The sequence below is a fragment of the Carassius auratus genome, chromosome 7, assembly GCF_003368295.1.
Source record: "Carassius auratus strain Wakin chromosome 7, ASM336829v1, whole genome shotgun sequence".
NCBI classification, from domain to species: domain Eukaryota; kingdom Metazoa; phylum Chordata; class Actinopteri; order Cypriniformes; family Cyprinidae; genus Carassius; species Carassius auratus.
In genome coordinates, this window is record NC_039249.1 from 31,333,858 (window position 1) to 31,350,135 (window position 16,278).

General features: G+C 37.4%; 1 protein-coding gene across 3 annotated transcripts in view; it reads left to right on the forward strand.

Moving 5' to 3' along the window:
- The window catches only part of LOC113106494 (DENN domain-containing protein 5A-like), a 52,472-nt gene that overhangs the window by 8,033 nt on the left and 28,161 nt on the right, over positions 1–16,278 (forward strand). For 2 of the 3 annotated variants that reach the window (XM_026268474.1, XM_026268472.1), the window contains exons 2-6: positions 6,053–6,124; positions 6,794–6,903; positions 8,711–9,383; positions 12,956–13,143; positions 14,468–14,782. In XM_026268474.1, the coding sequence (XP_026124259.1) occupies positions 6,053–6,124; positions 6,794–6,903; positions 8,711–9,383; positions 12,956–13,143; positions 14,468–14,782 (1,358 nt within the window). The remainder of the gene's footprint in view (positions 1–6,052; positions 6,125–6,793; positions 6,904–8,710; positions 9,384–12,955; positions 13,144–14,467; positions 14,783–16,278) is intronic. The other variant, XM_026268473.1, reaches the window with a different exon arrangement.

The window sequence follows — 16,278 nt, forward strand, 5'->3', positions numbered from 1 at the left end:
TTAAAATATATGGGGGTTAATTTTCACAGGAAAACGTCATCTGCCATCTGTTACTCCTCTTCTCTGAAATTCATTTGCTCTCTTTGTGCCCCTGTCTTTGCTCACACATAGATGTAGGCTACCCACTAACTCTCTCTGTCTGGACTCCACTGCAAGGGTCAACATTGTGCCATCACATCAACTCCAGTCTAGTTATTCAATAGCAGAGGTGATCATGCCTCACTTCACAAATGATCATCTAATGCATAACCGATCTGTCATTTCTCATTCTTAAATACCCAGGTTTGTGTATTTCTTTTCAATGTTTTCCTGCAGCTGTGTGGATATGCAAAATATGCAATTTGGTGCAGTTGCTGAATGATTCAATTCTTACCAGATTGTAAATCAATCAGACCTTTATAGCAGAGAGTCTTTGAGAGATATTATTAATTTTAGTTTTATGATCAAAACTCTGTAGTACAATGATAATTGAGAGATGAACAATCCTCAAAAGTCTGATGATGCATGCAGTATAAAATAACTTTTACTGGCTAAAAAAGCATAACGTATCAATCAGACAACAGAAGCCATAATAGATTGTGTACAACAGGTTTTTCAGCAAAGTTTTGATTAAGCTGATAATTCAGAGGCCTTAGAAATTAGCCTGTCAAATGTGGTACAGTAGGCTTCATAGGGTTAATTTTGTTCTTTCCTGCGTGAAGTGGCCATCACTAAAGAGCTCTCCTCCTCCCAGAGCTAATGCATGCATTCATGTCAGGCCTGTAGCCTCTGGCTGTTCTCTGGCCACCATACACAAGTACCTTATAAAATAAGCTTTATCTCTCCCCTCTTAGCATAGAAACATAGAAACAGTTTTTTCCTATGCTATAACAAAATAAAAGAATTTTTCCACAGATATTTAAAGCCACCATAAATATCACTATGTAAAAATAAAATCACTATTGTATAAAATTGCAGCAGTCAGCAAACGCAGTGATGCACTGATCAAGTATTTTTTTTTTCATTCAAGAAACTGTTCACTCAAATATACGGCACAACAATAAAAAGACAACTTCCATTTCATGTACCTCAACATGTTTTTGTCAAATGTTGGTAACGTAGGTTAAATTAAAATGCGAACAAATGTAGTTTGGAATAGCCGAAACGTATACAGTATTGTGGGACTTTCCATTGTATAGAACTGTGTTGTTTGTTGAACCATTTATTTTAATGTGGTTGATTAGTTATCTTTCTGCTCTTTCCCAAATGCAGTCAGAAAAAAGGTCTGATATGTTTTCTAAAGCACTGACCTTTCCGAAAACCACAGCGTCTTGTCACTTTATTACAGTGTGTTTTCCCCCTCCGCTTCATTTCATGGTTTCTTTCGGCTCTGATGCTCTTTGTGAAAGTACCAAAGCATTTTGCAGGGGTCATTTCATGAGGAATCCACTTTTTAAAAAAAATTCCAAACAGAATAATATCTCACTTTTTGTAAATCAATTTTTAGAGCTGTTTCATAATTAATTAAAATCAAATAAAATCATGGTGTATGGGCTCCAATCAGCAGCAAATACAAATATGAATGCACTTATATAAAGGTTGAACCACTAAGAAACACTGAGAATATATTTGGGGCCCTGTTGTTTGTTGTGGTTTGAATCTGACCCCTTGGCCTCTTGTAGTTGAGTACTTTTGCTTTGTTTACAGCAGCGATGCTTGTCACCTTGGCCTTATTGATCTGTTTGCAGTTCATAATATCTAACGCTTGTTTGCTGTTGACACAATGATGAGTGTTTAGTTCTTCATTGGCTTCATTGCTGTTGGCTCATCCTCACTTGATCTCGGGCCTTTTGTGCTGACAGTCCCATGACTGAAACAAATCATGTGTGAGGTGCTGGCAGAGAAATAACAAGGCAGATGAACCATGACGAAGTCTTTTCATTCATCAGAGCTGATTGCTTTTCTCCACTCTGCCCGCCTCTGCGTGTGGCACTGCCTCTGAATTCATACTTAGGATACTGGTGACCACAATTTGCTTACAGTACCTTTTATATAAGGATTTGTCTAAGTGAAATAATACTGGGATTAATATGGTTAACATTCTGAGTTAAATATGTTTCCATAATGCATATAAACAATATTTTATGGTTGACATCGGGTGTCTTTGAATAAATTGTTCAACAATGGTACTGTACAATAACATATTTTTTACTTAATTGTTTTTGGTTAATGCCAAAGTTTTTCAATGTAGAATTTTTAGTGATCCAAATTTTCGGTATGTTTTTAGTCTGACAAATTAGCAAAATGGAAATTCTTTTCCTTCCTGAAATTAGGCTCAAACTTTATATATACTGTGTAGGGGTGTAACGATACGCGTATTCGTATTGAACCGTTCGGTACGACGCTTTCGGTTCGGTACGCGGTACGCATTATGTATACCGAACGGTTCGTTGGAGTAATTAATTATATTTGAAAAAAAAAAAAAAAGAGAGAGAGAGAAATATAATGATATGCGTTCAACAAGGTAGCCCAATAACCCAAACAACGTAACAGGCAACGCCCCTGACACTCCCGAAGAAGAAAAAAACACCATCTTATATGTTTATGTTAGGCTACTCAGCAGGCGCTCGCTCACTCAGCACGCGCTGAAGGCTCGTTGCAAAATAGCCAATGCGTTTAACAGACTAGAAATGAGAAGATCCTCCAATAACCAACAGGTCTGGTGTTTGGGTGCACTTTGGATTCCCTTTAAGCTATAATGGTGATGGCAAGAGAGTGGTGGATAAAAAAACAACGGTATGTCGCATCTGCAACATGACAGGGTACACCAGCGGGAATAAAAAAAAAAAAAAACACCAGCGGGAATATCTGGGATATATGCGTCAGTACTATCTGGGAAAAGACGAAAAAAAGGAGAAACATGCACGCAGCAAACTAGCCCTGCAGCATTTAGAAACTATAGCTTACAGGGAATCCAACCCAAACACCAGACCTGTTGGTTATTTTAGGATCTTATATTTCTGGTCTGTTAAAGGCATTCGACATTTTGCAACGAGCCTTCAGCGCGTGCTGAGTGAGCGAGCGCCTTAGGGGCCGTTCACATATCGTGCCTAAAAACGCATGGAAAACGCTAAGCGCGTCTTTCTCCTCCTTTCCAAAGCGCTTGGGCAGAAGCGCTCATGAGGCGTCTGTCTTTGCTAAGCAACAATGACGTGCTCTCTCCATGAGACGCGGAAATTTCAGCGAAGGATAAATGGATTTGCAGCTCTAAAAATCGCTTGCAGTAGCTCTGCTACTAAATTTATTTCAAAATTGCAATCCATATACAACTATGATCAGCTGATCCTTCATCTTGGCTGAGCTCTCAACGTTGTTACGGGAAAGGATGAAGCTGATTGGTTAGTTCTTGTCACATGACCCGCGGTGCGCTTGCGGCATTCTGAAAAGTTGAGATGTTTTTACATTTTGCTGTATCTAAAACGTATCGAACCGAACCGAACCAAACCGTGACATCAGTGTATCGTATCGAACCGAACCGTGAATTTTGTGAACCGTTACACCCCTAATATATATATATATATATATATATATATATATATATATATATATATATATATATATATTACTACAAATTTTAAATCTATACATGCTTTCCATACAATTTAGCTTTTTCAGCTTTTTGTTTTTCATTTAAATATAGTGTGTCACTATTAATTTGTATTTTTTTTCCAGTGGTAAATTAAAAGCATTGTTGCGTAACTATTATTTATTGATATGGTTGGGATTGTATCTAATTGCACCACAGGTAGGGATTACAACCGACCGAATTTCTTAAAGGCCGCATAACTACTTCAAATATGCATACAATTTTGAATAATTTATTGATCTGTCATCAATTGTTATTGCATACGTCACACTTTATGAAATGTTAGTCTCACCATTTATTATATTAATGTATTATCCTAGCATTATTGTATTAAAGATAAATAAAGATTAAAAATGTCACATCTGAACTCTCAGTATCATTAAGCATGAAAACATTCTGGAGCAGAAGCTTAAAAGCATCCTCATAAATATATATATTACACAACATATGCCAGTCAGTCTCAATTTATGCCAGTGTTGATGTTGAATAAAAATAATCTATTATTTCATCCAGGAAAAAGTTTTTTCTTTTTGAGAGTGAGAGTTAAAAGGTGAAAAATATTTGAATAATTGAATCATCTGGGTATCCACACATAAAGATTTTAACATCTGCCTCGGTGTTTGCTTCTCAGGCGTTATGTAACATTCCCGTAAGAGCCCGTAATGTTTGCACACTACCTTTTACTAGTTTTATTCCGATTCTCAACTGAATCTTCTTTTTAAATTTTTGACACATATTTATAAAGAGTGGAAAGAGAACAAGAACCTACATGGGAACAAGATTGGCATGGAAAAATGACAGATCGGAAACATTAATAAAGTACAGGAAAATGGATAATTTAGCAACATATTAAATATTGTAGCATGTTGTTAAATTATAATTGTGATGTTGTCTCTGGTGGTCACTTGTAGAACAGTGACACTTTCCACAGCCCCTAGTGTATGTGTTGGTCAATTCCACACATTCCTGGTCTTATCCCTGTAGTGATCCCAGGCTGGTGAAACCACCGGATTTGATTTGTTGCTTGCCCTTTAAATGCCACACAAAGATTCCATTAACTCTTTAAACACACGACATCTCTAAAGACTGGTGACAAATAAACGTGTTCATACCCTCCACTTAAACCTGAACACATTCCTCAGGGAAACATCTCTCGGAGGCATGTCTGTTCTTGTTGCATCAAGGCTGTATTTGTTCATTGTCTGATGCAGATCAGGTAGGTATCTTACACTTTCTCTGATATGGGAGCTGAAAAGCTTTAAATTAGTCAGCTTTTACTGTGTGGGCAGCAGAGGAGAGGAAAACACCGGTGACATTCATGTGTGCGCACACCGCCTCCAGTCTCGGTTGTTTCAACATGCTGTGTCTAATGTGTGTGACAGCGAGCAGAACGTCTCAAAACCAAAATTACACACAGTCAATCTGTAGGATCTGTGACCAGGAAAGGGAGTTAACATCTCTGCAACAATGGACAGAATACAACGTAATTGAACAGAGGGGTTTCAAGATATTTTTAAAGGAATTGTCCACCAAAATGAAAGTTTTGTGAAAATGTATTCACCCCTCAGGCCATCGAAGATGTAGATGAGTTTGTTTCTTCATCCGAACTGATTTGGAGAAATGTAGAATTTCTTTACTTGCTCACCAACGGTTCCTCTGCAGTGAATGGGTGCCGTCAGAATGAGAGTCAAAGTCAAAGTCAAAGTCACAGCTGATAAAAAACATGATAATAATTCAAAAGTACTCCACACCACTCCAATCCATCAATCAACTGTTTCTTCCGGCTTACTAAAGAGTCTGTAACGTCACTTTCTTCGGCTGTAAAGTTGACTCGTCTGAATCAGGAGAGAAATATGCACAGCTACAGTCCAAAACAGTTCTAATCAAATATGTTGGTGTCCTAAAAAAAGTTGGAAATCCTAAATTCCTCCAAATCTGTTACGACGAAGAAAACAAACTCATCTACACCTGAGAGGGGATACATTTCTGCAAATTAAAATGTTTGGGTGGACTGTTACATGGTGTTGGAAAACATAAAAAAAAAAACATGTCGCAAATGGCTAAAGAAATCAATGTCAAATACGATTTTTTTTTATTATTATTGATTTATTGTTTGTACATTTTACCAAAGATTTAAACATGAAATCGTATACTTTTATATGTGTATTTATTTATTTATAAGTTTAAAAATGATTTATTGATTTATTATTATTGTTTTTTGACAGTTAACTATAATTTAAATATTACTTTATTTTGTAATGAATGAATTGAATTGATCATTTTTTCTTAATTTTATTGTTAAGCAACACTAGTCCTCTATATTGGACTTCAAGAAGTGCCCTTAATGATGTATTGTATGAGTAATAAGTGAAGATTACTCACCCTCTTTATGTAAGTGATTAATTGTACTGTTTATCTTTTGTGTAGCTTTATGCCAGTATATACAGGCTACTAAATTCAGAGATGTTGGCAGAGGAAATTTGGCGAGTGCAGACGCAGGTAACCCCCTCGTCCCCCACTATGCTCTCCTGTCCTGCAGTCAGTGCTCCTGTTTGTGTCACAATCAGCCACAGCTTGGCCCGCTAACCTTTAACTTTTCCAAGCACCTCTTTCACAGCACCACTGTTCATGTGTGAGACGGCTGCGTGGTCGGGTAGCGTGGGATCACCTGTCTTCCCACCCTTTCCCCCCTCAACACCTTTTCGTCTTCCTCTCTCAGCAGCAGAAATTTATTAGCACTCCAAACTGTTTGTCAGTCACTGCTTGGTGAACTTTCAGCAAGGTTTGCTTGGTGGGCTGTAACTCCTTCACTTTGAATGATTTTCGAGGCACATCTTTTCCACGCGTTGCAACACTTCTCTGCTTCAACTGTTCTAGCACTTTTGGCTTTGACTGGGTTTGATTTCCATTTTTTGTGTTTTTCGCAACTTTCTAAACAAATGTCTTCTTCCAGAAATTGTTATATATATATATATATATATATATATATATATATATATATATATATATATATATATATGTAAGGGTAAGATATACACCAATATATAATTTATTTCTGTGATGTGTTTTCTTGAATTGCCATGAAGTTTTGAGGATGATTGCCAGATAAGAGCTTTCTGAGCTTATCTGTCTTTTTCTTTTCTCTTTCTCTCTCTGTCCGAATCTCAGGTGAGAATTTTGAGCAGAGTCCGCTGCGGAGAACTTTTAAATCTAAGGTTCTAGCGCACTATCCTGACAATGTGGAGTGGAACCCTTTTGACCAGGATGCTGTGGGCATGGTGAGTGACACACATTGAGGTCTACCAATATAGGCTTTTCAAAAACTAGTTCTAGTTTTTAGAATGCAGGGTGGCCACCAGCAAATAAAATGAACATTTTTCGAAAATATAATAATTGAATGAACAAGTTGTCAATTCCATTCCAACCTTTAAAGCAACAGTTCTCCCAAAAATGAAAATTTCGCAATGGTTTACTCACCCTAAAGTCATCTAAGGTGTATATGACTTTCTTCTTTCAAACAAATAAAATCATAGTTATATTTAAAATGTCCTGACTCTTCAAATCTTCATAATGGTAGTGACTGGGTGTTGAGATTTTGAAGTGCATCCATCCATCATAAAAAAATTTCTACACTGCTCCGGGGGGTTAATTCTGAAGTGAATCAGTCCGTGTGTGTAAGAAAAATATCCATAATAACCCCCCAGCGCCACATGGAGTACTTTTTATAATAGATGGATGCACTTTATTGGACTTAAAAATCTCAACACCCATTCACTTCCATTATAAAGGTTGGAAGAGCCAGGACATTTTTAGATATTATTCTGAATGCATTAGTCTAAAAGTGGAAAGTCATATACACCTAGAATGGCAATTTTCATCTTTGGGTGTACTGTCCCTTTAAGGCCAAGGTATGCTTCATATTCTGTGATCCACTCTGTCTCAAAAACAGTTTATTGTGTAAGCCTTTTAAAATATACATTTCTGACCATAAGCATGGATAGATGTGGCTAGTGGACCATAGCACTCATATCAGAAGCTTTGTTTTTTCATGCAAGAAAAACAGCAGACTGCACTACAGATGAAAAGGACTTCATGCAGGCGATCTAGGATCCAGATCAAGCCGGCTCTTAGATTAGACTGACAATTCCTGATTCCTTAAAATTGCAAAAATGTGTTTATTTTTCGGATCCACACCAATCCCTTCGGTATCTTTAACCTGTCATAAAGCGGGAAGGCACTTGAGGTGGTGTTGTCATGCCTAACAACGCCCCTTTGCCAGTCTATATTAAGAATATAGCGCAGCTTACTGTAATGTATTGCTTAAATATATCATATCTGCAAGTTTCATGAAAAAAAGCAACATTTTGAGCAAAAAGCAGAGAAAATGACATTGATGTAAAACACTACATCTGGACTAGATTCAGAATTATGTTCAAAATGATGGAGTAGATCACTTCCATCTTCACACTCAGGCTTGTACTTCTGATACTACTTCCTGACTCAACATTTCATTCAGTAACATTGGGCAGTTTTGATTTATATGCTGTTTAATGTTTGATGATCATGTTATTTTGCATATGCATCTACATACATATGTGATTCTTCACTGTGTTTTGACCCGGCTTTGATTCAAGAAGATTTCAGAAGATCTGTAATAGCACCTCCTACCATATAACAGAAAAGAAAAGTGTCAATGCAGGGAAAGAATTAATGATAGCATTTGAAATATAATAAATATGATAAAATACACAATCTCAATGTTTGAAAACAGAAAATATTGCACTTTCCAGATGTCTGTTAATTGTCCAGACAAGTCACTTAATATGAATGGTTGCTATATTGCAGTGGTTCCCAAACATCTTCCTAAAGGCCTCCTAGCAGTGCACATTTTGCATGTTTACTTTGTCTCACACCCATTTCAGGTCTTGGAGTCTCTCCTACATGTGCAGTCTTGGGGAGCGTCCAGGAACATGGTTGGGAACCACTGCTATATCGATCTATCTGAGTGACTCAAATTAAGAGAACTTGTTGAAGATCTTTTTAATATCTGTAGAGCCTCAGACTTTTTTGTTGTTTCCCCCACAGCTCTGTATGCCAAAGGGCTTGTCCTTCCGCACCCAGACAGACATCCGCGAGCCCCAGTTCCACTCTTTCATTATCACGAGAGAGGACGGCTCCCGAACCTACGGCTTTGCCCTCACCTTCTTCGAGGAGGTGACCAGCAAGCAGATCTGCAGTGCCATGCAGACGCTCTACCACATGCACAATGCAGAACAATACGACATATTGCACACTCCACCCACACCTCGCAGTCCAGAAGACACCCGTCCCACCCCTCAACAACTGCTCGCTGCTCCCTCCTTGTCTCGACTGCAGCGTTTCAACTCCTACGACATCAGTCGAGACACACTGTATGTGTCCAAGTGCATCTGTCTGATCACACCCATGGCCTTCGCCCAGGCCTGCAGAAGGGTTCTGGAACAGCTGCACCAGGCTGTCACCTCGCCTCAGCCCCCGCCGCTGCCGCTGGAGAGCTACGTCTACAACGTCCTCTACGAGGTCCCGCTGCCACCGGCCGGGCGTTCCTTGAAGTTCTCGGGCGTATACGGGCCAGTGGTGTGTCAGAGACCCAGCACATCTGAGCTGCCCCTCTTTGACTTCCCCCTGCAGGAGGTGTTTGAGCTGCTAGGAGTGGAGAACGTGCTACAGCTCTTCACCTGTGCACTACTAGAGATCCAGATCCTCCTGTACTCGCAACGTGAGTTACTATCACTCATACTTCTGTAGATCTAGTGCCTGTTTAGTATTAATCTCAGCGTCAGACAAATCCCACACAAAAATGGCAAGGGGTTTCTCAAAACGCCAAGCTCTAATCTGATTGTATGGTTTTATGCAATGTCTAGGAGGGAAAGTGTCTGCAGGAAATCCGTTTCCAGACTGTTCCTACGAGTTCTTGTAGGGAGAAATTGAATTTGACAAAGTTATGAAGATTTGCGGTGGCTTTTAAAGATCCCTAACAGTGTTTTGTGTTTAGACACTTGGGAGCTCATATGTAAACGCCAGTTATCAAATGTTGGGGGCCTTTCATCTCAGCCAGATGGCGCCTTCCTGTTTAAACGGGTCGTTCTTGGCTAGCAGAGTTAAGTGTACCAGACTATTGATGAGATTAGTTTATTAAAAGTTTTGTTGGTGCCGACATATAGTGCCGTTGCATCCCGAGTTCGAGTCTATCTACCATTTGTCCTAGCAAAATAAAAGTAATAAACATAAAAATCACAGATACTATTGTTGTGGGAATTTGTTTGCAAAACCTAGTAAGCTGCCTAAATAGAAATCTGTTCTAATCAGTTAAATTATACCTATACTAAATTGAAGATCTTTTAACAGTGTTTGAGTGTATGTATTTTTATGCTAAGTGGAGCTAGCTGTTAGCTTAGCATGTGCTAATGTAAACATGCTAGCTTCAAATGTCGATGGAATACATATACATAGAGTTAGGGTTGCAGAGGAGCGGAAAAAGTTTGGTAAATTTAGAAAACTTCATAGAATTTTTGGAAAATTTCAGGCTGCAGTGTAAGTTAAAGGCTATGGCTGTTTTATCCAATATGTCCCTTACAGCTTGCTGTTTAAATAGGACATATAATAGGAAAACCTCATCAAGTTTCTATAAATTGTTAACGAAGTGTCTGTAATTTGCTCCAAGTCATAAATCATTGTTCTTAATCATCCAAAGTGAGTAAACGCAGAGATTTTAATTTAGGAAACGCTTTTTGACATAGGTTAGTATTGCTCTTTGCTGCCAACTAACACCATCTTTTTCAAATTAAAGCTGATTTAAATCTGATGGCCTTAACGTAACCTAACACAGTTTTGAATGCATGCATAGATTTTAGCTCATTTTCTTGATTTTTGGCTTGTTCTGTTCAGTACAGGCTAGTTTAAGACGAGAGAATAAACAGACGCAGTTATATTGCAGTGTACTGCGACATGCTCTTTCTCTCTTTTCACACTCTCTCTCTATCTCAGTTTCGTTGTGAGCTCATCTCAGCGCTTTGTTCTCTCTCGTTCTTGTCAAACTCACAGCCCACCCTTTTCTCAGAATCACCTGCTAGTTTGCAAATTAAACTCGAAGCTTTCTGTGGAGTATTTAAGCGAATACGTTTAGAAGTTGATTAAAATTGTAGTAAAATTGAGTCTTTCGTGTTATTTCATATGCTTGAAGTTTTCGTAAAAATCACAGTATGTCTCACAATATGTCCAAATATCATTATTATATTTATGAACATGTCACTTGTCACATGTACTTTCTTTGATTCACATGCTACACACAATATAATTGGCAGTGTTTCCTGCTGGAAATCTTCAGCAGGCCATTTTCGATTGAATTTAAAGCAGCATGGGAAGATTGTTTTGCGATTCAGTGGCAGATGTGCTGATTGGATCAATTACACCAACAAGGAAGAGCGAATTACAGGAGGCAGCTACAAAGCGACAGGAGGCTGGGTGGATGCATTGCTGTGGTGTTGCCTAGCAACCGTCCTCCAGATAAGGAGGATGGTGGTGATGCAGCATAAATATGATTGGCTGGAAATGACATCATCCCTTTCTGTATCCAGAAAGCTCGTGCTTGTAGCGAAATGTTTCTGGAAAGTGAGAAAAGGACTTGATGTCATGAGATTGAGCATCCATCCAAACACACACACACACACAGAGCAGGGTGTTAGTGCTAAACAACAAGGTAGCCTACGCAGCTCTATAAATAACAGGCACATTTGTAGCATATATAAATACCCTGGCCCTTTCCCAGGTACGTGAATCTTTGAGACGGGCATCTGCTGCTCGATCAATGGATGTTTGCCAGTCACTGCTCATTTCTCTATATAGACTTCTGCCTCAGTGCAGGACAGTCACTTAGCTTTACACTGATCACTTACTTGAATTAATCTAGTATTATAACTTAATGAAACAAGATTGTTTCACAATCCATAATTGTTTAAAATATTTACATTTATGATATTTTCTTAAGGTAATATTCAGTAAAAATGTACTTAATTTAAATTAGATTTTTTAATAAAATGATATTATATTAATATACAAATGAATAATGCAGTATATATATATATATATATATATATATATATATATATATATATATATATATATAATTTATTTATTTATTTTTTACTTTTTTTGTAAAATGTACTCCAGTAATCTTTTTATTTATAAATTTGACAAATAAAGTTTTGAACTTTCTACTTCAAAATGGCATATGTAACTTCTGAGTGAATATTGTTTCTTTAAAGCTTATTTCCAAGAAACTTCTACACCAATTTTTTATCTGTGTGTGGGATGTTAGGAGTGTGTGTGTGTGTGTGTGTGTGAATAGGCCTTTTGTTGTTACTCAGGGTGCTTAAAGACTGGTTTAGTATTCTTGTCTCTCTGACAGTCGTGGCACCCTCTGAGACTGCAGGGTGGAGACCATAACAAAATAAATGCCCATTTTGTCTGGATTTTGTGTGTATGAGCATATATGTAATATATACTCTATATTGTGATTAGTTTTATTTTTAAATGCCCACTTGAGAATGCATTGTGTGCCAGTCACTTAAGAAGCACACAATTAAAGCATTTCTACAATACCCTAATGTGTGGATGCAATTAGAGTACTGAAAATGGAAAAATGGAGTAAAGGAAGACAGTTAAATGGTTATTTCACCCAAAAATGACGTTTATGTCAATTCAATTCTGTATGACTTTTTTTCTTCTGTGGAGCTTAGATGATATGTTGGTAACTTAACAATTGCGGTTCCCTTTGACTTGCATTGAATGGACAAAGAAACAAAGCAATGGAAGTTAATGAGAACCGGAACTGTTTAGTCACCAGAATTCTTCAAAATATCTTCTGTTATGCTTCAAAGTAAAAGAAAGTGGACTATACCTTTAAAACTGATATGTGTGTGTGTATTTAATCTGATATATGTATTATATCATTCAAAAAAGACTGGTTGACAGCTGTTTGTTTTCATTGAATCTGATTTATATCTAGAGAGTGATATCAGAGTCGAGATAGTGATCTTAAACAGCTCTTGCCATTTTTATCTGTAATAAACCATGTTGGTTCAGTAAACAGACTATGTGGGTGGACTGTCGGAGCATCCCTTAATGTTGACTGTATCCTCGATGTAACACCCATAAGTATCTGTTTCTGATGTGGTCTCAGGTTTGATTATTCTGTCCTTGCAGATGGATAATCTACATCACTCTGTAAATGAGCTCTGTGTAGAGTAACCCTGCTCGGAGAGTGACGTGTCTGAATGTGTCTCTGTCCAGATTACCAGCGGCTGATGACGGTAGCGGAGAGCATCACAGCCTTAATGTTCCCCTTCCAATGGCAGCATGTGTACGTGCCCATCCTGCCCGCTTCACTGCTCCACTTCCTGGACGCTCCTGTGCCCTACCTCATGGGTCTGCACTCCAACGGCCAGGATGACCGCACCAAGCTGGAGCTTCCCCAAGAGGTGCGTGCCACACACTCGCTCCCAGAGAACCCACTCAGCACAGGATGAATTCATGCTCAGGGATGAGGTCATGGGGTTTTATTAAAGAATTAGTGCTGCAGTCTTATAGGAGGTGATCATCATTGTAACCCAGTTAAAGAAAAGACTAGTGCTGAAATCTCATTAGGTCATGCGTCAACATCACCCGGCCGTAAGATGTTTGTGGCAATAAGGCTGAAATCCTAATTCTACCCACTTAAAAGAGATATAATGTATATTTATGATTTTTAAAATTTGTTTGATAGGCTCTTATGCTCACCAAGACTGCATTTATTTGATGAAAAACACATTCATGTTGCGAAATATTATTACAGTTTAAAATAACTGTTTTCTGTTTTTTCAGTATTTTAAATTTATTTTTGTGACCGCTGAATTATTTAAGAGTCACGTGATGCTTCAGAAAATATTCAGATATGCTGATTTGGTGAATTATTATTCATATTAATAGCGAGAATGGTGTGTTTTCTGGATTTTTGGATCAATCGAAAGCTCAAAAGAGAAACATTTCCTAACAATAACATCAATTTCATAATTTCTTTAAGTCATATGTATTGTCAGAATAATGTTAGTTTAATAATATATATACCATATATAGCTATAATACCATGTAACCTTAAAACACACATACTGGAGTGTATTTTTCAGTGACTAGAGTAGTAATATCTCCCTTTAATACCTACTGGTCTTCTTCATCTCCCTACTGAGATGTGACTGAAACAATATTGGTAAAACCTGTTTTAGGAAGACAATCTCTATGATCTTGCTCACTGATGAGATACGCACTTTTTCCTTGATCTTTCCTGAAAAACAGCAGTAAAAAGTCTGCTCTTCATGTGGAGTTCCTTTCAGAGTAAATCTTCTATCAAACATTTGTCGGCAGTGTTGCCACTTTTCTTCTTTTAGTGCTTATGAAAGAAATCGGTGGCACCAATCTGTAGGGAAACAAGCTCTCTGATGAATCACTGCAATGTGCCATTTAAAAAAAAATGTGCTGTGGCTGCATCCTGGTACAATGATGAGAACCATATAAAATATGATGAATGTATATATCAAAGTTACCACAAAGAATACCATGACATATAGTATTGCAATACTACTATTTGGTACCTGCTTGTCAAACCAAGTCATTTTTTAAATATGATTATATAAGTATATAATTCTCAACTGAGCATCACTGGTTTGTTAGCTGATGAAGGTCAATGTTACCAGATTGTTCATAATCTCTTACAGAGTTTTCTGTTGCATAGATCAATATTTGTGATGAAATAACTCCTGTACCCTTCAGGCCAACCTTTGTTTTGTCGATATTGACAACCACTTTATCGAGCTTCCTGAGGACCTGCCTCAGTTCCCCAACAAGCTGGAGTTCATCCAGGAGATCTCGGAGGTTCTGTTGGCGTTCGGCGTATCTTCAGAGGCAAACCCCCAGTGCAGCGAGGGCCAGGGCAGGCTCAGGGGCTTCCGCTCGGGTGACATGGCTTCTGACAAGCGCAACGGCAACCTGGCCGGCTCGCCGCTCAACTCGTACTTGCTGAGAGAAAACCAAACCATTGCTCGTCTACAAGCGCTGGTCAAGAGGACTGGAGTCAGTCTGGAGAAGGTGAGCATGGCATTGAGGACACAGAGCATGTGTCTGTTTTAAGTTTTATACAGGGTAAGGTACTTTAAAAGCTTGTTCTGTTTTTTTAAAATGAATTCTGTGTTTATAGCTAGCAGGCAAGCGAATAAACATTTGCAGTGTTTGATTATCACACTGATTGGTATCCACATTAGGATAACATAACAGGGACTTGGAAGGGACGTGACATAAAAATTTGTAAAGCACTGTTTATTGCACTGTTGCTTGTGGGAATAGCATGATTAAAGCATAAACAGAATTTTATTTGACTCAAAATGATAATTTAAACTACTTCAGACTTCAACTTTAACAAATAAGAAAAAACAAACATTCTTAAAAAATCCACTAAATTCTGGTTGTATGTTGTATCTCAGTCCACATAATAATTCTACAAGTTAAAAGTATGTAATTTTCTTGTATAGGAAATATGTAATAAGACAGTATAGCAACCAGTATAGCAGATTAAAAGTAAGTGTTATTATTGTATTACACTAATGCATTTATGTATTTTTTTGTTTTACATTAATGTATTAATGGAAGTGTCTGCATCTGAATTCATTAATTCATTATTACCTTATTAATGCAAGGGGTTGTGGACAATATTAGTCCAGAAGGTAAGCATTTTATTTTACCGTATTTTTTATTACTATTTAATATTATTTGGAACCACTTTTTCTCAACTTGGATAATATTTCTGAAAGATAGTATCCAAATAAGTGTAAATGAATGTGTTTCTTAAAATGTATTTTACTATGCATTAATAATGCATTATTCTTTCTTTCTTTTAACAAACTAAGCAAAACAATTATAAACTATATATATATATATATATATATATATATATATATATATATATATATATATATATATATATATATATATATATATAAATATATATATACAGTTGCAATCAAAATTATTCAACCCCCTTGACTTGCAAGACAATTTGCTGTGGAGGATAACATTTTATGAAATCAGTTCAACAAAGGCATCAGTAAAGTATTAGAGAAAGTTTGTTAATACACTTTTGAATGATTCTGAGAATGGAACACTGATGAATCATGATAAAATTTGAATTTGGTCTAAACATTCATGTTCAAAATTACTCAACCCCCTTTGTGCAGAATCTTTTATTCTTTAAAATCACCAATAAATGCTGTCTGTAAGTGTTTAGAAGCTTCTGTCACCTCTCTACTACAGTTTTGGCCCATTCCACACCTGAAAAAGCTTTCAGATCACTGATATCTTTGGTTTTCACATTGCCACTGCTTTCTTCAAATTCAACCAGATATTTGAAAATGAGAATTAAGCCTTGAGACTGAACAGGTCACTCAAGTACATTCAATGACTGGTCCCTGAACCAAGCAGAAGTAGATTTGCATGTGTACTTTGGGATGACTGGCCTGCAGGAAAGTCCATTGATCATCAGCTTCAGTTTTTGCACCAAAGGCATCACAATTCTTGTCAAAATGGCCTGA